Source organism: Rhinolophus ferrumequinum, chromosome 10 (assembly GCF_004115265.2).
Source record: "Rhinolophus ferrumequinum isolate MPI-CBG mRhiFer1 chromosome 10, mRhiFer1_v1.p, whole genome shotgun sequence".
In the NCBI taxonomy this organism is placed as follows: domain Eukaryota; kingdom Metazoa; phylum Chordata; class Mammalia; order Chiroptera; family Rhinolophidae; genus Rhinolophus; species Rhinolophus ferrumequinum.
The window spans coordinates 31,704,121-31,727,402 of NC_046293.1; the positions used below are offsets into that span (position 1 = coordinate 31,704,121).

Below are 23,282 nucleotides of genomic sequence, written 5' to 3' on the forward strand. Positions count from 1 at the left end.
CTATCTGACATACCAAACATAAATAAACAGTGCAGCAGGCTCAAGACTCTGCCCACCTTTGGAAAACAGAGGAACATGACGGTAACCTGCAAAGGGAATCATATCTAATTAGAACAATCAAAATAAATTAACCATCAATGGTCTTACAGTACTACTGAGAAAGAACATATCTTTATTAAGCATACATTGAAAACTATGACTGTATAGTTCTATTTATCTATTAATTTTCCACAAAACTGAAATATTTAAGTTTCTATTCTGACTTCCTACTGAGTAACTGAGCAGACAGCTCACGCTTTTCCTCCCTCAAAGTGCAGCAGCTCCAAAATTTGCCACCACCCATCTGCTTCAGATTCTGTTTCCTGGGTCTGTCTCAGGGAGTGTTAGAAAAGGAAACATACTGAGAGGAGGTAATTGGGAGTACAGTGTAAATCACCCTGCAAGGTAACTGTAACATAAATGGAGCCTTGAAAACAGTCAAGAAAGAATAGTCTTGGTTCTCCTCACGTGGGAAGAATGAGTCACTGGCTCTCCCTCCTCTTTCATTACCATCCTTCATTTCTTTATGATAGTTATGACTATTCTTAAATGAAACAAAAAAGCTATGATCCAAGTAAAGAGATGCTCATACATGCCGAGATTGTCAAATTAGTCTTCCTAGAGATCCCACATCCCAATCTCACATTCTGTATTTCTATAATTCCATCAAAAGAAAACATGTGTCAATACATAAAATTTCCTTTACATCTGGCTGTCATGGATAGAGCTGTTTGTTATATCAAAGTATGTCTCCGGTAAACTCAACTTATATTTAAATGTCAGCACAATCATTTAACTTTTAGGAGTATTACCTTTGCTCATGCATAGAACTGGTAAAGTATATTGCCCAAGAAATTCATTTCCAGTTATTCTACTTTGATTTTCCACAACAAAGCGTATCAATGCCAATTCTGGCACCTGAATAATAAATGTGAATGTTTCATTCCATCTTGGACTAAAAGCTGAAACATAAAGAAACAGATAGTATCAAAGAATCATAGACACTATTTCTAAGAAAAAATGAATAATACCTGTTCTCCAAAATTTTTCTTTTCAATACTTTAATAATAATAGCTTGTGTTTTAGAGCACTTCAATTTTTAATACACCCACTGAGAAAACAATAATGACAATAACAATGTTTATTGGGTGTTTCCTATTGCTGGGTAGTATCCTAAGAACGTTAAGTAGATAATCTCATTTAATCCTCACAACAACCATAAGAAGGTTATTACTATCCACATTTACAGATGAAAAAACTGAGCCAGAAAGCTGCCACATAACTTCTTAAGAGCTTTACATACACAACCATTAAGTAGTGGGACAAGAAATCAAATAAATCGAGTCTGATTTCAGAGAAGAAATGTCTAATCGGTATGCAATATGACTGCTGTGTTTAGGCATTTCATTAACAAAGAACTTGAGATATAAAGAAGTAACATCATTTTTTTATACCAGGTCCTATTATGAGCAGAGCTCATGGATAGACGATGGCCTAAAAACTAGATAAGTGCTCTAAAGCCAGCTCTTGACCTTTCTTTTTACTAAGTACTTGTTTTTAAAGTCCAAAGTTGATGAGTAATGTAGGTCTCTAGCAAAATAGATCATCCCAACAACAAGTAATCCAAATTGTGTCACAATGTAATGCAAACCTTCCAATATTTAAGCATAATTTAATGGAATCCAGAAATTCACATCCAAATCAAATATAATGTACTTAATAAAGACTCAAAGGTTCAGAGAGAAACAATACACATTGGTTTTCACGGACAAAGGAAATGCTATGCATGTTGTGTCAATAGCTTTTGCTTTTTTTTTTTTTTTTAGCTTTTGTTCTTTGAGTTACATTTCCAGACACACAGAAAAATTTGTGGCTAATTATATTTTATCTATGTTTTCTGTGGTGTATCTGCGTTCAACACGTGCACATTTACTGGACAGTAATCCAGGATTCAATTTATATAAATTGACACAAATACATAAAACTAATTTTAACCATGCTGTAATAATGACGGTATTACCTTGCCCTAAGAAGAGAAATAATTCCATGGAGTACAGGGGCAAGTTTAAGAGTCAATTCTTCGCAGACACTGCAAAATATCTGCACAAAATTCTTATATTGATCTATTCCACCTACCTCTTCCAACACCACTTCACTATACACTCTCTACAAACACTTTCTCTCTTTCTCTCTCTCTCTCTCTCTCTCTCTCTCTCTCTCTCTCTCACACACACACACACACACAATAATATATATTATGAGAAATTCCTTTTAGTTGTCAAAAAAAATAAAATAGAATACCAAATTTCATAGTTACAAATATAATTTTCCCTAGCATAATCAAAAATAAAGAATTATTTTTACACCTTATCCAAATGTGATCTTTTTCCTCCCAGATGCTCATGTCTTTCATTGCCATTAGGACCCCTTTTTCCCAGCCATCTAAACTTTTACTCTTGCTAGTCTTCTTCACATACATCCTCCATTCATCTTCTGATATCACAATTCCTTCTTAATAACCTGATTTCTACATCCTCTAACTGTGAAATCATATCCTGATTCTATTTTGTATTTCTCATTTCCCTCTCATACACTTTTTATCTAATCTGCAGCAAGTCTCCTATGGCTCAATTCTATTAGTGTTATATCCCTGATTAAATTTTTTAATTTTATTCATTTTCTATAGAAAAGAAAGTTCCTAACGCTTTATCATGGCTTTCACGATTATCCATGACCATCCCCAATATACCTTTCTTATTTTATCTCACACTAATCTTTCTTAAGTAACCTGTATTTCACTCATCTTGACTTTACTTTTCCCTAGCATGTTTGAATTTTGTCTTCTCCATGTTTTAGCACTCATATTACACCTTTTGCCTTAAATGCTTTTATCCCCAATCTTTGTAAAAAAAAAAAAAAAAAAATTCTATTCATTCTTCTAGAACTATCTCCAAATTCACTCTTTCCACTACAATTCTTTGTACTTTCCTTAAGCACTGATAACTCTTTATCGTAATAGGTTTACTTATATCTTATCTCCCATACTGAACTGTAAACTATCTATAATAGAGTTAGTTGGGACATACATAATAATACATCCAATAAACCAAGATTTTAAGCTTCTTGATACTTAGCAACAGGTTTTTAATAATGGGCTCAGTAATGCTGGATGAACCAAACTGAATTCCTGCAGGGATATTCCCGTAAAACCCAGGGAATATCATAGTATTATAAGGGATGCACTGAATAGGTAAATGTTCTGTGCATTTAGCCATGAAGATTCAAGTAAGAGGATAGAGAGAACGAGAGATCGATTACTAAAAGCTTCCTGATATTAGCAGTCACCTTTCACAGACATTGCCATTGTAATGTGCCTTCAGCTCTAAGGGGTATCAACTAAGGCAGTAAGTCATCACCAATATCCTTTCCCATGGATAACATAGGAGGAGGTAGCAAAACTTCCCAAATCTTTTTTCCCATGCCATTTGCACTAGCAACCATGCCAGAATACTTATTGGGGCAGGGACAGGGGCAAGCAGCTGGTGAGCATTAAAGAGGATTATCAGCCAAGAAGAAAAACACTAATAAAATTTCACCTGCTTCTCTGTCGATTCCATTTAGCCTAGAGCATATTTCTAGACTCTGAAATGGAATCCAATATACTTTGGGAATATCCAGTCAAAGAACATTCTAGACTTAAGGATCAGTTCCAAGGTCTTCTCCAAGGTGATCCTGACCAAGGGTTAATCCTAGGAATCTATACTTTTCTAATTCCCTTAATGATCTAAACCTCCGAGAAGAAATGGCAATGTCAGTACTGTATTACCTAAAATATCATGGGATGCTAGAACACTGAATATCTTACCCAAGTCATTTCTTCCACCCCTGTATTTCCCTTCTGGCAAAAATGACTGAATTGTGACTCCAAACACTGTATGAGTAGGTTTCTATGGCATCCTTAGCATGAGTCAGAAGCCACAGAACTTCATGTAAAATAATTCAAGTAGTGAAGTACAAATGTATAACATGCTGTATCAGAATAATTATAAATTCTTTCTTTTACACAGAAGCTAGAAGCTAAGTAGATTTTCAGCCATCAAATGACTCTTAATTCAGTGATATTGGGGATAACGTAAAAATGAGGAAAAAGTGAAAAAAAGTAGTAAAGTTTCAGGTCAGATAAATTTTTGTATCTGTAAACTGAAAATACATCTGAATAATGCATTAAATCATTATCAAATTGTTTTTGCTGCATAACACATTTGTCATCTTGAACATAATGCAAAATATTTGCTTTATGAATAATAAATATGTATCAAAACTCTATCAATATATAATTTTTAAGCTTTCCAACAAGAAGTCTAATAGAAGTTCAATGAAATATATTAGGAGCTCACCATTTTTTTTAATTACACGAGTCTGCTGTTTCACTTCATCATTCGGAACACCAAAAATTTGTATTATCACTAATGTGTCAGCTTTGTTAGATGACGAAAGACTACTGGGAGGCAACTGGATACCACTGATGAGCTGTGCAAAAATATGTGAATACAAGAATTTCACAGAACATCATCAACCTGCATCACCACTTAATTTCAAAATAAAATATGTATTCCAAAAAAATGATAGATTATAAGTCAGTCAGTTTCCCCAAAAAACATTTGAAAGTGGAAAATATTGTAAAGCTTAAAATTTAACTTTTTTATCCTCAAGTATCAATAGATGAATACCAAGAACATGTCTAAATTATTCAATTTTACTGAAATGTGATTATAGTATAAATCATATTGCACAAAGTTTATGGTTCAACATGTGTTTTTATTTTACAAGTATTTGTTATGATTGTTAAAAAGTATTGCTTAAGGGCATTGCTATGATCACCTAATACTGTAACTCAGGCTGAGTTACATAGTTCATGGTAACATGAACTACGTTCAAATTCGTACAGTATAAATATACAGCAAAAAATATAAGAAAAAATATGAGTACTACTTCTGAAATGTAAGAGAAAGTATCACATAAATTCCTAAATAGTATTTGTTAGTATAATTTATATGTTTAGATAATTTATCACAAAATTTTACAGTATTCATTGGTGCCTATATTATCAAAAATAACCTGAGTCAGACAAAATCAATTATTTCATATGCATATTGGGTACTGGGTATCAGAAAAATGCTTAACAAAGTAATTAATAATAATTTTACTTAGCCTTTTGTTAGTCAAGCTAATTGTTGAAGCTAAGATTTGTTTTATTTTAAAGAAAAAAGTTCGAACAAAAACCGATATTTGAAATGTACTAATTTTATAAAATGTACTAATGTAAAAATTGAGGCATGATTTCAATTTCTGAAGATTGTAATAAAGAGGAACAAATAAAAAATTAAGCTTGAAAAGAAAAAGAAGGAAGAGAAAAGAAAAAAACCAAGAATGTGTCAATATGTAATTTTTTCCTTTTCTACATCCACACATTATGGCATTAGCTAGAAACTAGAGTGACTGTGCAAATATTTAACAACCAGCATGAAATGGGCATTGATCAATCAAAAGAATTAGACATTAGGGTAATTAGAAAGAACATTGGTCATAAATAACTAATGCACCAATACCAAAGCCCACTAGCTGAATATCAGCTCCACAGGTAACAGACCTTTACCAATAAGGAAAAGGTTCTCCTTTAGTGCACCTCATGACAGAAAAAAAAAAAGTCTAAATAAATAAATAATAATAATTGAATGTGAGAACTGAAAAATAATTTAGAGATTATTGTTCAAATAATTTGTACACTCTGGTTCACAAAACCCTTCAAGGAACCACTGCAGAGGATGGATGTAAAACAGAAAACCCTCAGCTGTCAACAAGAGTAGCTCTACTTTCATCTGTTGGCCTTATGCATGAGATTTAGAGCTTAAAAAATGGTTTCAAAGTTTTCATAAACTTGAAAATAACACATAATTCAAAACTCTTAGATTGCAGATGACAACGAGTGAACTAAAAATGCTGAATGGCGTCATCAAGGGCATAAGAAAGACAAAACTAAGTTTTTTGAATTCCAAGTCATGCCCTCTACAATTTGTGCAAATCATAATATAATCACAAAGCTCCCTAGTATGATCAAAGCAAGAAGGAAAGACCTACATGGCTATGTAGCAACTTTCTGGGAAAATCATTAATCCAGTCTATTTCATACCATGCCACTTACACCCCTACATGAGACTCCCCCACAATATAAACAGATGGCATTTTTAAACATGTGTGCATACTAGCTATCTTCCATTTTCACTTTCTCAATGAGCTTGTATGTTCTCTTTAACATTTTCAACTTGAAAAAGAAACCATCCGTTCAATTAACCAACACGTATTGAGCATACACTTCGTGTCAGGCCCTGTGGATAAGGACTGAACAAAACACAGTCCTTAACCTTAAAAGATCCTTAGACAAATGGGGGAGAATGACAAGAATTACAAGTAAATAAACAATTACAATGTAGTGTGGTAAGTGCCATAGTATATGCATAGAGTATTACGGAAAAACAGAAGAAAATTATAAAATGAAGCACAACTAAGCATAGGAATAAGCTTCCAACAAGAAGTGACACTTAAGTCTTGAAAAATTAGTCAGAACACAATAGCCAGTGAAAGATGGAAGAATAGTCCAAAGAAACAGCATATGCAATACATGGAGTTGTCATCATAGACAGAAAAGGCTTTCCTATGGTTACAGACTTAGGTGAAAGGCTGGAAGTGGCGAGAGATGGCGCTAGAGAAATAAGCCAAGGCCCGGCTAAGAAAGCAAATCAGGAGACACAAATAAGTATTAAGTAGGTATAAGTTTAGAACTATAGCAAAATCTCTCTGGTAAACATGTGAAAGATGAATCAGGTGGACTGAAACAGGACTGAGACAGGACTGAAAACCCCTTAGGAAGCTAAAGGAATAGATGTGATGACAGGTAACAAACTCCTAAAAAAGGACAGCAGCAAATGACATCAAACCTAGGGAATAGATAAGGATGACATTTAGGAGTGGTATGATCCACAGAATTTTGAGATTGACTGAACCTGGGAAGTGAAGGAGATGGGGAAGTGAAGAATGGCTCCCAATTTTCTACCCTGAGTTGGGTCAATGAATTCGACTCAATTCATTGAGATTTAAATAAAATAGAAGTATATTTGACTAGGAAGGGATGTTCAGGCTTTAATATTTTTAGTTTGATGGAACGGTGATTAGTTTGGTGGAAAGGCTAAGTAGGCTATTAAACATATGTTTTCATACTCCCAAAATGAGGCCAGATTAAAGACTTGAGCTTTGTTGATGGTTGAAACCAGGCACATGTATAAAAGGACACAAGGAGATAATTTAGTTCTAGATGAAGATTAAGAAAAAGCCTTAGGCAACATATTAATACATATTTTAGAGAAGGTAGAGAAAGAGGAGCCAACAAATGAAAGTGAGAAAGAATTGCTTAGGAGGTAGAGGGGAAAAGGAGAAAGAAAAGCCCCAGAAGCATAGCAAGATTTGTGTGGAGTAGGAAGGGATCTTAAAAGGTGGTTGATCCATTGCTTCTTCTCACTAGAACAACTACTAGTTTTTAATTGATTTAGAGCTGTATCCAGTTCTGTAGACAATTTCTACCTATTTTCTACATGCTCCTCTTTTAGAGTCACAAAATCCCTAACAACCAGGAAAAACGTCAGTTACATACTTCACTGGCACTATTTCCTATGGTGGCCAGAATCATTTTTGTCCCATTCATTCTTTCCTGTACTCTCTTCCTGCATTAATCTTTAGAAAACAGCTCTTAAACTTCTTCCCATTCTCAACTGGAACAAAACAAAATGGCTAGGGCCTGAAGTGGATAAAAGTGGTGCCCCCAAATCCACTGTGACTTTTAAGACAGTAGAAGAAGGAGCTAAGATGTGAAGAGTTGTGGGAGAAGTGCAGTCTGAAGGTTCCAGAATTTCCTGCCCTCTGACAGCCAGGTGACAAGAGCAGGAGGGCTCTCATTGGCCAGCACAGCCAGCAGAACTACACTCAGTCATATAACATGAGACACAATAAAACTGACCAGAAACAGCAATGTAAGTACCAAAAATTCCAGAATAAAAATCTGAGATGGTTCATGTGATTCTAGGAGCAGCCAGTTTAATAGAGAGAGGTCCAAAGAGACCAAACTCACCCAATTTATTTGCAAACAACAGGTGCAGATACAAGCTAAACTAGAATTGCTTACAATTAAGTGGAGAGAAACAGCTAGGGATTTTCAAAAGATGGGGTGACATTTAAACAAAGGAAACAAAAATGGCACTTAGGTTACGGAAGAAAGTTTTAGAAATGTATTTATGGGAAACAATACATTTTAGACAACTACTTTTGCTATGAAATTATACAAGGTATGGATATAATAAAACAAAAGATGAGAGATGGAATAATAAGATAGTAGTTGGGGGAAGGATGCTGGGTAGAAATAAAAAGGAAGTTATATGAGGTAAATAAAAATTGGGGGAGGAACTAATAAGGCAGGTGAAAAATTCATATCTACATTAGAATCAGTAAAGAGTAAAATCAAATGCAGAGGAAAATTGAATGCAGAGGAAACAAGAAAGTGATAGAATTGACACAAACTAGTAAACATGAAGGGAAGACACTCAAGGAAACCATATGAATACTTTTGGTTTCTAAGCAATCAAGGAATATTCAGAGACATAAGGGGGGGGGGGAAGTCCTGAACTATAAAAGTCTAATTATGGAGATTAATGAAAATCAAATAGCTCCTAGAATTTCCTGGTAAAATTCCATAAAGTTATGGAAGAAAAAAGCACTATACCCACAAAATAAATTGGTGGGCTGAACTCAGACTCCTCTATCTCCTAATATTAAATGCCTAAAGACAATGGGATAATATAAATAAACTTTGGAGAGGAGAAGGTTTTAGCCTCAATATTTCTATTCACAGGCTGGTAATCATTCATTCAAAGTCAACAGAAAGAGATTTTTGGAATATGGAAGGATGCTAAAACACCACTCACCTATAATACCCACAAAGACCAGCATAAACTTAAAAGGCATTAAAGGAAATCAATGGAACTCTAACTATGAATGTATACTATCTAGCTTTTATAATAACCAAATAAGAAAAAAAAAGTTAATTATTCTTACCCTTATCATAAGTGTAACTGGATTATTGTTTTCTAGTACTTCATTTAGATTAAACTTTGTTTCAATATCTCTTAGAAATTGTGGTTTCAAAATATATCCAGAACTACCATTATCCAAAAATTTCCCATTTTGAAGATCCATAGGCAGACCAGGAGTCTGGAAATTTAAGGCCACTGTGAGAAAAAAGTATTTTGATATTGTCAGGAAATAGAGGATATGGTTACAGAAACAATTAGTAGATTCACTGAAACCTAATCATGGATTAGAATTCTTCAAACATTTTAAGAGCAAGCTTCATCAGCCAATAATTCATGATGGATAAGCATTTCCTCCTGCCATGTCTATGTTAACATATGAAGGTGAGTTTCAAAATTTAATCTATAAATTATTTTCTAGCTTTGAGTCAAAGAATGAAAATGGCATACAGTAGAGATTATACAATAGTAATGTACATATCAGATAACATCAAGGAAATACGAGAATAAAGAAAATCGGTACATTAAATGCTGGAAGGGAAGACCAACTATATCATAAACTTTCAGGTACAAAATCAACTGAGGAAAAAATGAGAAAGAGGCAGAGCAATAATGTTGTTAAAATACAGAAATCCCTGTATATAAGCTGGTGAATAACCACTGTATGCATCCCCCAACACCCCAACCACCACCATCTTAACCCTGCTCTTCCCCTCCCTGCAAACCTACAGGCCTTGCCAAGACCCAGTAGCAGAAGGATTAACACGGGGCAGTTTCTGACTGGTTAATGCCAGTGCTTTGTACCAGGGAGCTATGAGATCTCATTCATTTTTCAACTGTAAATGCAGAAATTGGTGTAAAGTACCAAAGGTAAAGAGATCATTTAATATGAAGAGGCCCTTAGCAAATCTTTTAGGCAATGGACTTGATCTTCACTCTCCTCTTACATCTGTTTTGGTTTCCTGTTTTTCCTTTCCTACACTTCCCATGTTAACTGGTCTTGAATTTAACTTCCATTCCCCCAACTCTCATCTAGATTTACCTTCCACAGCACCGTTAGGAATAACTTCAACTCTTGAAAATAATGATTATTATTGCCTGACCGCAAAACACTCAGGGCCAAAAAAAAAAAAAAAAAAAAAAGACATCTTCATAAGAAGCTCTTTTCAAGAATCTTCCATTAATTTAAAAAATTCGTTTTATCTTATTTCTGCAAAAAGCTAAATATCCTATATAACATACCCATTTGACAACCTACATTCCAAAATTCTTGAGGATTAAAATTAGAAGAGTCTGTTCTTGTTGCTTTGGGATATATTCTGGTAATGAACTTCATGGTATGAAGAATAAATTCATGGGCTGAAAAAGAAAATTATGAAAACAGTATGAAAGATTTCAAATAAATTAAATACATGACTTTGTTTACACACACACACACACACACACACACACACACACACACACACACTAGTTCTGACAATTAAGTTCGAGAACTTGTTGCAACAATGTTGCTTTTTTTTTATATTAGAGGGATTATTTATTATGAATTTGTACCAACTAGACAAACAGTTAACCAAGTTTACTATTTGGAAGTGTTGAAAAGGCTGTGTGAAAAGTTAGATGACCTGAACTTTTTGCCAATAATTCATGGCTCTTGCATCACAACAACGCACCACCTCACAAGGCACTGTCTGTGAGGGAGTTTTTAGCCAGTAAACAAATAACTATATTGGAACACCCTCCCTACTCACCTGATCTGGCCCCCAATGGCTTCTTTCTTTACCCGAAGATAAAGGAAATATTGAAAGGAAGACATTTTGATGACATTCAGGACATCAAGGCTAATACGACAACAGCTCTGATGGCCATTCCAGAAAAAGAGTTCCAAAATTGCTTTGAAAGGTGGATTAGGCGCTGGCATCAGTGCATAGCTTCCCAAGGGGAGTACTTTGAAGGTGACTGTAGTGACATTCACGAATGAGGTATGTAGCATTTTTTCTAAGATGAGTTCCAGAACTTAATTGTCTGACCTCGTATATTATATAATTCTACAATAAATAGCTTCAGCAATTTTTATATGTATTGTCTTGGCAAAAATATTTTCAATTCGTGGAAAACTTGAGAAGTTAATAATAATTTATTATACAATTTTACAGTAATCATTCACTTGAGAAGAAAATGATTAGATAATGTATTTCTTTTTTTTACATCAAAATTAATTTCACTTTGACATAAGGATATATAAAATTCCAAAATAAGATGCACTCCTTTTTTAAAACAAAGGTAGTATCTCTCCACATTTTGCCTTTTCTTTGGTTTTCACATTAGGACAGAATCACATGTAAGTCATATAAAGCCATATGATGCCATACAAATGAATCTGGTTGAATATTTAATATATTCTCAAGGTTGAAAGGGACCTTAAAGTTATGCAGTTAAGCTCCCAACACTAACCACCACAACATCTTACCCCCAAATTCATTCAATCTCTGTTTGCTTTCTTCCACTGAAAGACAACTTGCTACCTCCCAATACTTCTGATTATTTCAAAAGTTTTTCTTACTGAAATAAGGTCTATACTTATAGTGTACAGACACACACACACACACACACACACACAAGTCTATTTGAGTATCTATATACAGAGATTGCCCCCAAAAAATGTGTACACATTTTAAGAAAGGAAAAAAACAATATTAAAATTGTAATACTCAATATATACCAATAACAAAAGATGAATACAAGTCATGTGTATACATTTTTTTGGCACCCCAGTATATTCTTTGTTTCTACTTATATATTTTTATAAGTTTTTATTGTCAAATATAATATTTAAATCACTTGAGATGCAAAACTAATTTACACCCTTTACCACTAAACACTCCTTCAAATTTTATGTTTCTCCAAGGTTTTTACTCTTTCACTAGGCAGATCCTGTTCTCACAACCATTCCTGCTAATATGGCGACCAGTCATGGGAGAAATGATTAATGCCTGTGGCCCACTACATTTGCTAGTCAAACTAGAACAAAATCATTGCCACTCTCATCCTGAATACTATTCTTTAGGAAGCATTATGAAATAAAAAAAATAGTCACTGAAATTAAAATTAATTCCAGTTAACTTCATCAGCACTCATTTTTAGAAGTTATACACTCCTTGAAAGTATATTTTAAAGTTACTCATGTATAAATAAACAATGTGTGTCCTAGTATCACAATCCCTTATCTAATGCTAAACTAGATGGTTTTATCTTTTGGTAAAACATGTACTCTTTCGGGTCTTAATTTTTCTCATCTTCAAAATGATAAATATGAATGGTCTAAGGATCCCTAACGTAATATGATTTTGTTACTTCTGAGATTAACCTATAGGAATTAAACATTCTATGTTATTACAAATGAAATTCATGTTCATTTTAAATAAATGAGAAAATCAAATTTAAAAAAATAAGAAATAAAACCACATATAATCTCTTTACTCAATAAATAATCACTGATAATCTCTTGGTATATATATTTCCATTGTTCTATTAAATGTATTAACTTATTTTTAACTGAACCATATTGCTTTTATAAACTTTCCCATTTTTACTTGCTAAAATAACATGAAAACCATTCCATTTTAATAATAGTCACTTACCACATTATTTTTTAATGACTGAAAAATATTATATTATGAAATGTTCTGTTTCTGATTTTTCATTATTATAAATTTAATGATGTTTATGTTTTTAATAATGATGAATATCCTTGCAGTACACCTTGGCCCACATCATTAATTATTTACTATTGATTTTGGTTCCAAGATTTTGGTTATAGAAAGAGCTCTATACTCTTTCTAAAGAGATGGGGATGATACACTTTATAACTCTACTCAGAATTACCCAGTCCCTTTTCAGATTTTGAGCAACTGTCTAATATAATAAGACTGAGAGAATTATTACTAATTTGCTGTGCCCCAAAATCCCATCCCTCTGAACAACAACAAAAAAACATCCAATAGTTTGAAAGGACAGATACTAATAAAGTAGGTCATTCAAATTCAAACCCTGTTGATAAGACTTCACAGTAAGAAATATATGTTATATCATGACCCGACATACAATATACACACACAATTATAAATCATAAATGAAAAAATACTTATTCTTAGTACATATAACACACTCTTTTCCATTCTTCTATTCCATTCCATTCCATTCCATTCCATTCCATTCCATTCTATTCCATTCCATTTCACTCTTAAGTGTGATCCAGACCTACTGAATTGATTTTTGGTCATAACCTGCAGTTTAAAAAAAGGCCTTAAAATATCCAGGGTCTATCTATGAGGCAGTTTAAGGAGATTAGCTAATATATACCTCAAAACCCTTGGGTACCCGTGACCAGCCTAATGAGGTTAACCACCAAATATATCAGAATCCACATTTCCAAACAGCCAACAGTTTTTCTCAAGTCAGTTGCAGATGCTGATTTTCTTGCCATGATGTTTCTATACAAGAGGGTAGACTGCAATTTCCCAGAAGAATCTGGAGAGTCACTTGACTGTTGGGTTATTTACCCATCCCTTTTTTAAGTGAAGGATATTCCCCGCCATGTAACTCTGAGAAAAGATAGGGTCTGCTTCCCATTCTTTTTCCCTGGCTTTCTTGTATCTTGGGCTTTACCAAACAGAGTAACTCACCTCAGATTTAGAATCAGAAGGCAGGTAAAAGAAGATGCAGAGACACATGTACTTCGACAGCTGTGCAGTGGCGGTACACACTGTACAGCTGTCTGGCAGTCTGGCCTGGGTGCCATTTCTTCCCTTTCCTGCACCTTAGACATACAGCCTCAAGGTCTATTTAACGCTACCTCTTAGATGCGTGCTGAGCCCACAACACTCATCCTGCCCACTCTCACCCCCATAAGCTTTCATCATCTCTTCCCTACAGGTAGTCTCACCCATATAGTGCTATCAGAGGCATCTTTCAGTAACACACAGGGGATCAGGTAACTCCTGAGATTTCACTCTTCTCCTGCTGACCTTTGAACTCACGACAAAGTTCAGGTTACTTGCAATTTGACCCTGCCTTCCTCTGCAGCCTGGTCACTCTCTGCTCCCCCATATAAACTACTCCCCACAGCCCCACCTACCAATGTATCCACCCTACACATTCTCAGTCAAAATTTCATGATTTAAATAAGTTGATTATTAGTTAAGTTCTGTGAAAGAACACTTAATGTGACCTGAGGCATTTAACCCTTTTTTAAAATTATGTTAAGTATATTGAAATTTTATGAGAATGTGTTTTTTATATTTTTGACCAATCTTGACACCTTAGCAGTGACTATAACTTGTTTAAACACTTCATCTGTTTGAATCAAAAGAATTTACCTGCCAACTTTGAAAGTTTTCGAGCTTGTGACTCCCCAATAGAATTACTTTCATTAAATTGTTGATAGAGTCTTGAATAGTGAAAGCTTCTGAACTTTTCAGCTTTAGTATAAATGACGAGATCAGATAAGGCCAGAGCCACTTTTACCTTCATGGTGTAAAAATAAAATGCAATGATTTCACATTTTTGCATTAATCGTTTGAAAATTTTTCTTTTCCAACAAAGAAAATATTCTTTCACATCAATAATTTTAGTCTTTTCATACAATTATCTCCTTCACAACTATCTAGATTGGGTCCATGTGCTTTTTTTTTTATGATGATAGTATTTAATCATCATAAAAGTACTTAATATGAAACAGCCCAAACCTAAAATTCCCAATTGATGTAACAAGTATTGAGGATGACAATTATTATTTCCTTTTTCCCAAAGACCTCAGTTTGTTCTTATGAATTTTACAAATTTAGGAATTTTAATCATTAGTAAGTCATATTTCCAGTATGATCTAACATTCTGGAGTAACTTCTATTGTATAGTGTACATTGGCTCTTTTACAGCCCAGTATCCATATCCTTTACACTTCTGTTATTTCCTTCCCAAGTTTTGTTTTGGGAAAACATTTCTTGCTCATGCTCAATCTATGTGCTTAAGTATCGATAATGTGGATCAGATTTGGCTAATCAAAGCTTTTCATTCCCCTAGCAACAGTAATTGGTTCAGTAATGTGTATATAACGGGGTCACAGCCAACATACAAGAAGAATTTGCTGGATCAGTTGAAAGATAGATAGGCCTTCCATTGGAGTTGAGCCTGAAAGCAGACAAAGCTAAAGCTTTGCAAAGTCTTGCACCGATACTGAGAAAGTGAGGCTAAAATTGGAGGAAGAAATAAAATTCTGTGGACTTTGTTTGAGACACTATACCAAGTCATTCCTGAAATTAGAATCCCTTTCCCTAAACTTTTCATTTACGTGCACCAATTAAGTGGGCCAAAAAATTAATTAATTTTACTTAAATCACATGAATTTGTTTTGTGTCACTTACAACGTGGTATACCTCTTACATCACACTAATTTGTATACTTATAACACTATGTATCATAAACAGTGATTTTCTTGTCTCTGACAACATGACCTCCTTGAAAGCACAGACATGTTGTTTATCGCTCTACCTTTTGTACGCTGCACAATGCATGGTACATAAAAACACATAATGTTTCTCAACTATAGAGAAAAATTCAAAAACAACTAACAATGGAAAAGGGATAACTTTTAAAAATTATTTTCCACTGCTAATTCCCCCCCACCCCCAAATTTAAATGATAAAGTTTCTATAGGGAGCAAAAAAGATTTTTCCCTCCAAATTTTTTTTTTTTTAATTCTCCACCAATAAGAAAATAAGACAACTTTTCAATCATGTGTAAGATGTTCCCAAAGCATCTTCTCACCTTCTTTTTCTTGAAAACTGGTAATGCAGTTCTACTTCTTGACTCTATTTTCTTCCCTGAATTGTCTTTTAAAATAACCAAAGTTTCTGATTCTTTAACTTTCTCCTCTTCCTCATCTTGATCTGTCTCTTCATATTCTTCATATTCCTGTACCTGACCATGCTTATCAGAATTTTTCCTTTCACGGGTCTCTGCTAAGGTTCCTATTTTCTTGTTTCTAACTAGTATTTTGAATTTTAATGCCTACAGAAACAATTTGAAAGAGAGACACAGTTACACATTTACAGGTAAATTTGCATTTGTAATAGTCATGAAAAATATTTCATCATATTCTCACATACCTCACAGCAGTAAGATATGTAAGCGTTTCACCTTTTTCCATATCTCTATAAATGCCCTAACAGCCACCAGTGATATTATGGTATTGACCAAAATGCATCAAAAAATAAGACCGTTATGATTGGGACTTACTGTCGCTCCATTTCTTTTACTACATTCCACAAATACTACTATTCAAAATATTTGGAAAAATATATGTTTATATATATACATATATATATATATATATACACACACATATATATATATGATCATATGTATGTTAAAATATTTGCAATGTTGCAGAAGTTAGAATGCTACAACTTCTGGTAGTAAATGCTTCAGGTGATCACTCTTTTATCCAACAATAAAAAAATATTAAAAGAGATCAGGTATGTAAATATACCTATTGTAGTGTCTGGCATCTAGCATAAACTAAATTTAAATTAAAGATTTGTAAATGTTCTTCACATTTCAACTATATTGCACACTGGCATCATCAACTTAATATTTCCCATCCATCAAAACTAGGAGCATGGCATCAGAGCCACTCAATCTAAATCCAAAGCCTTCTGGTTCCCATCTTTTACTTAGTTATTCCTGCCCTTTTAAAATATTCATTAAATAACAAATATACTTATTAAGTGTCTGCTATGTTGTACATAAAGCTGCTGAAATCTGGACTATGAAGTAAAGTTTTTTTCTTCAAGAAGCTTTGATTATCCCTTCCCTTCATCATCCTTAGGTACCCACTCAAATGATGCCATCCTTTTGGGCCTTCTCTCTTCTTCCATGGCCCTTATATTACTCTCCAATACAGATTTTACCAAAGTGCCCTCTGCAACTACACGTATCAAAAGCATCACCTGAGGTGCGTGTTAAAGGAACAGATTCTTGGGATCTACTTCAAAATGAGAGAATCAGAAGCTTGAGTCATGGGACTGGAATTATGCCTCTTTAACAAGTCTCCAAGCAATTCTTTTGTACACTGAAGACTGAGTACAGTATGAGAAAATGAATTTATCTCTGATTCCTCATTTACTCATTGGAAAGCATTTCCTTACTTTAGTATGGATGCAAAATCTTTAATGAAAACTACATATCTAAATATTAAAAAATAAATTTATAAATAGTAGGAGGAGGGGTTCTATTCATACAAAGTTAAATATTATTGACTTACTGAATTAGACCAAGATTCTTAGATTAAATCTTTGATGACGTTTCCAGTACTTGGCACAAGTTACTTAATATTTATTTTCTGCCATAATTAAACACATTTAGTCTGGTGAGCATTCTTATGAGGTGAAAGTTTTTCCATATATTAAATTTATTTTGACCATCTCAGTTCTATCATAAGCTCTATATATCTTGTTACTACTGTTAAAACACTTTCATCTTTAAGTTTTTCACTCATTTAAATAAGAAAAAAAGAAAAGAAAATATTCAAATATTATAAAATACTGTTCTACACCAAAATGATGACATGTCAAAAATAAACTACTGGTTGTTAGACAATACTATCATGCAAAAAAGAAAAAATTCATTTATCACCTGATAAAATTTGAGGCCAGCAGAGGAAACTAAGAAGGAATGGCCCGAGAGGAATGAGGACTGCCTATAGAATGTGGTGTTACAGAAAAAAAGTTTCAAGGAGAGGAAAGAGGCGTCCACAGTATTGAATGTTGTCGAGGGAACAAGTCAGATAAAGACTGAGATAGGTCCATTAGAATTTACCAGAAGAAAAGTTTTTGAGGACCATGAGACATTTATTGTAGTGCAGGTGAAAGAAGAAGCCTGATGAGATAGATTGTGAGATGAGGAAATGGAATTTTCTGTTGAGGCAGGAAACAATAAAAAGATAGCTGGAGAGCGAACTGAAATCCTGAGGGTCGGGTGCATTTTTACACCAATTACTTCAGTATGCACTACTGAAGATGGAAATGGGCCCATAGAGTCAGGAAAATTGAAAGGAGCAGATTAGAAAAATAGAAAAGAGCAATACCCCAGATACTAAGCTATTGGGCCTAGACTCTATTTAAAGCTTAGACTTCTGCTTCTTTCTTAGCTTTTTGCCTATAAAACATTTGGTCACACCAAATTCCTGTGACCTAGTATTAATTGACTTGAAATTTTGGACTCCTGGGGTATGACACACAATAAAAATGTGGGCTTTTACATATATTTCTACATATTCCCTTTATCAAAATATATTCACCTAAATGCTCACAGAAATATTTCCGAAGCAACACATTGCAAAGATACAGCTCTATAAATAATCAAATCTGAGCATTTTCATTGATCTCTGACCCAGTTTCATAAGCCAATATAATAGTGACGTCTTTTTTCTTTTGTTTTCAACTTTAGCATCTCAGACAAAATGTTACCTCTGGTGAAGGCAGTTTGTCTGGAAAATCATCAAGCATATCAGAAAGCAAGGCATCTCCCAAAATAAACTGTAAATTGTCTGCCATCACTTCTTGTTGGAGAGGGGAGCAATGATTCTCTAAGGAAAGCACCACTGGGTAGTCAGATGTCTAAAAAAATGAACCGTTACTATAGTTATTTATCAGAACTCCTCAGTAAATTCCATACAATTAATAAAAGCAATTAATCTATTTTAAAACTTATCTCTAATGTTCAATACCTTTGCCAAAATAATTAAATATTCTTTAAACTAAAAGTACTTCCAAGTTTGACAAAAATGGAGAACACTAAATCTAAATAAAAAGGAAAATGAGTACTACCTGCACTAGAATTACAGGAAATAACTGAAGCATCCAATAGTGAGTACTTGTTTAAATAAGCTATGGCATATCCGTTTAAAGAAATAATATAGATCTGTTAAGAATGAGGTACATCTATATACACTGCTACAGAAATTTGTGTATAGTCTTTTAAAGAAAAGTTGCCAAAAAGTAAGAAAGATCCTACATTTTTATTTTTCAAAGTACATATATGTGTATGTGTGTGTTTATTTAGATATTTTAAAATGTGAAGAAAAAACTTTAACAGTGATAAGTTAGGAGAAATGTTAATTTTTTACTTTTTCAGTTTTAAATTCTAAAATCAAAACTCATTGCTTTATAATTAAAGACAAAAATAAAAATATTTCCAGTTTTTAATGATAAAGAGGGCATATTAAATAAAGGTGACTCTACAAAGATATTTTCTGCCCTTTCTCACCACTGTAAATTTGAAATATGCTACAAAGCAGAAAACACTCATTTTTGAATCTTATTCAAAATAATTTTCCTTATTTTGTTTCCATATATGATTATCAGGGCACAAATTTACCAACTTATAAACAAGCCAAGGTATAGTAGGGTCTGCTGCAGTATGCCAGACCTTAGAATAGGAGGTATAATAATATACCTTTTTAATGTATGAGTATCTTAGTTTTTTGTGGCTGCTGTTAACAAATTACCACAAACTTGGTTGCTTAAAACAACAGAAATTTCTCTCACAATTCTGGATGCCAGAATTTTAAAATCAGTTTCACTGACTAAAAAATTACTTCAAAGTGTCAACAGACTCTAGGGAAGATCTGTTCCTTGCCTCTTTCAGCTTCTGATGCTTGCCATTATTTCTTGGCTTATAGCCATATCAATCCAGTCTCCGCACTTCATCTTCACATTACCTCCTCCATGTATGCTAAATCTCCTCTACCTCCCTCTTATGAAGATACATATGATGGCATTTGGGGCCCACCCAGATAATTTAGGATAACCTCTCCTCTCAAATTCCTAACTTCATCACATCGGCAAAGACCCTTTTTCCAAATAGAATGACATTTACAGGTTCCAGGAATTAGAACCTAATATCTTCGGGGGCCTTATTCGGCTTACTACAATAACCTTCTCAGATATAACCACATACATATATACTGACTCAGTCTAACATCAAGAGAACATGTAAAATTCTTTCCCAAAAATAAAAAAATGATTTTTGAGACTAGGCAAAGTGATGGTTTAGTTGATGGATTCCTCAATTAAGCCCTGACTTCACTCACTGGGTAGAGTTCATTTTTTTTTGGCTTCTGTGGTGATCCTTGGCTCCACCCTTTAAGAAGGTCCTTTTGTCTTTTATCCTCCTTGGCACCATCGAAAGTAGGTGTTGAGGCGTTTGCTTTCCTTAAAGCCAAGCAATTTTTGCAGCTCATGTTCTGACCAAGGGTTATTTTAAGGCTTCCCTAGAGTGGGGACTTGTGTTTTGTTGTGTTTCATTTTGTTTTTGACAGTATAATTCCCTTAAAAACTAGATTTCTTATCTGTTTGCTTCTAGTAAGTTACATGTGCCAATAACTATAACTAAAGTTCTTTCCTATTCATAGTTACCAAGTTCATTTTATTTATTGCTCTGCTTTCCCCAAATTAATGTTGACTACCTTGAATAAGAAGTTCAAACTTCCTACCAAACTGAGTTACTGCCAAAATGAGCTATCCTGTTCAACTGAGAAGGCTCGTTTAGCCTTTGTTGCTTAAAGCTTTTTTTTCTATCTCTTTCTATCTCTTTCTCGTTGGAATCTTAGAAGTTATCAGGGTTTCCATCTTTTCAAGGACTTTAATTTTAAGACTGTCTCTATTTCCTTTTATTCCCTCGGTTACCCACCCTGAATGAAGCGAGAGAGTTTGATATGCAAAGATTTGGGAAGAGTATTTCAGATTAAGTGTTAATATTGCAAGTGCAAAGGCTTTGAGAAAAAAGTGAGAAGGCCAGAATGGACTAGTGAACGAGGCGGGCAGGAACAGAAGTGTTCAGAGTGGTAATAGAAAACCAGTGATGTAATGCCTGGGAGTCACAGGATGGATTTGAGCTTTTATTTTGGGTGGGACAGTAAGTTTTGAGAAGGGGAATGACATGATTTGACTTAACAAACAGTCACTCTGGCTGATACATTAAGATGAAACTGCAAGGGAGAAGGAAGAGAAGCAGGAACACTGGATAAGGGCCATTACAATAATCCATGTGAGAGGTGCTAGTGGTTGACCAGAACAGTGAGAATAAGGATGAGAAAGAATTAAAGTCGGTATATACCTATTCTGAAAGTAGAGCAAAGAAGATTTGCTGAAGAAGCTATGGAGAGGCTGGAAAGAAGGAAGGGAGGGTAAAAGTTGACAACGACAACTTAGGGTTGAACACATAGACGTTACCATTCAGGGAGCCTGGGAAGACCACGGGAAGAGCCTGTCTGGGAGAAAGAGGAATATCTGCAGCTCAATTCTAAACACATTATGCCAAATATGCCTATTAAATACGCAGATAGTGTCAAATGGGTAGTTGTCTATATTGGTATAGAGTTCAAGGGGGAGGTTTGGAAAGTTTGGGTAAAGACATAAATTTAGAAATCATTAGAAATTAGATATTTAACAGAATCAATGCCATACGTCAGTATTTTACATTAAGATATAATTTTTTCATATTTTATATTTATATTTTGTGAACATTTAGTATTTTATACTCTTCCTAATAAATAGTAGAGCAATTGATTTAAATTTGTGATTTTACATTATGTTTATATTTACAGATCATGTATTGACCTATTTAGGAGATTTTTAGGTTTATCAAATTTGTAAGTTTAATTTATTAGATATACATTAAGTATTCAGTAAGATTTTGTTAAATCTCTTCAATTGTACTACAATTGAAGTACTTAAGAAAGAAATCAAATATACAAAGTTTACAAAATAATTTAAAATATCTGAAAGTGTTCAATTAGCCAAGTTTGTAAATGGGACCAAGTATTATTCAAAATTGAGTAACTGTTCAAAACTGCTCAATTTATAGACTAAGATTTGCAATCTGAATTTAGAAGCTCTAGAAAAAACTAGATCTTTGGATCTGTAGCTTTATTAAGTTGAATAACTTTAAAATACAAAATAAACTTCTAAACATTCTTTGCTATACAACTGCCGCCATAGTCATAAAAATGTCAACAACTGAAATAATATATTTTGACATATTTTATTTTTGTGTCTTGAAGCTAAAATAGCTGAATATTGGTAAAATATTTACTGTTACATAGAACAGTACTTCTCAAACATTTCTGGCCATAATTCACAGTAAGAAACACATTTTACATTGTGACACACACACACGTTTTTTATAGATATAGATATATATATATATATATATGATATAGATATAGATATAGATGATATAGATATAGATATAGATAGATGATAGATAGATGATAGATTTAAACAAAAAGTTCCACAAAACATGTACCTTACCATCTGAGATTAACTTTGATAAATCCACAATTAACTATATACTACATGAATTTCATTCCCTATTAATGGATCATAACACACAGTTTGAAATATCACTGATCTAAACTAAGGCCAAGCAGTATACAATTTTGAAACCAGTAAATTATATTATGTTTAAATAACTATAAATTAACAAAGACATGCACGTACTATGAATGCATACTTGTGTACCGCTTGGATAACAGTTTTAAATAGAAGCTTGCTGGTGAGTGTATAACCATGGTATACAACAGGTTCATTTTGTGATCCATCCCAGCAATCAATTTCCAGACAACGGCATCCTTTCATAAGGGCACTAGCAAAATTGAAACAAAATAAATTGTCATTCCTGGATCATTCAACATGTATACCACAGTTTCAAAATATTCCAAAGACTACTTGTAATTTTGTAATAAATGCATAAATGAATCCATAATTAAGACAAGTTGTTGTGTTAAACTGAACACTTTTCTTCCTATTTTCTGTGAGCACAGACTGACACAGAACTAATACTTGGCAACCACAGTTCCAGCACCCCCAAGATGACGCAACGTGCAGAGCTATGGACTCTGAATCCCGCAACTGCTACCTATTACTTAGGCTTTAAGTTCCATTAGGGCAGGAACTGAAATGTCAGTATCATAAAAAAAAGTGTGATATACAGTTCACTATCAATAAATATTTATTGTGTTTATATTAGGAAAAAATGGGAGCTATA

The 23,282-nt window shown here is 33.7% G+C and overlaps 1 protein-coding gene across 1 annotated transcript in view; it reads right to left on the minus strand.

The window, feature by feature from the left end:
• The window catches only part of PLCZ1 (phospholipase C zeta 1), a 32,276-nt gene continuing 8,994 nt past the window's right edge, over nucleotides 1-23,282 (minus strand). Inside the window, exons 3-11 of the mRNA XM_033118462.1 lie at nucleotides 22,736-22,880; nucleotides 18,701-18,850; nucleotides 16,047-16,241; nucleotides 14,552-14,708; nucleotides 10,416-10,532; nucleotides 9,199-9,371; nucleotides 4,437-4,569; nucleotides 852-1,001; nucleotides 1-86 (exon numbers count right to left, since the gene is read on the minus strand). Of these exons, the coding sequence (XP_032974353.1) occupies nucleotides 1-86; nucleotides 852-1,001; nucleotides 4,437-4,569; nucleotides 9,199-9,371; nucleotides 10,416-10,532; nucleotides 14,552-14,708; nucleotides 16,047-16,241; nucleotides 18,701-18,850; nucleotides 22,736-22,880 (1,306 nt within the window). The remainder of the gene's footprint in view (nucleotides 87-851; nucleotides 1,002-4,436; nucleotides 4,570-9,198; nucleotides 9,372-10,415; nucleotides 10,533-14,551; nucleotides 14,709-16,046; nucleotides 16,242-18,700; nucleotides 18,851-22,735; nucleotides 22,881-23,282) is intronic.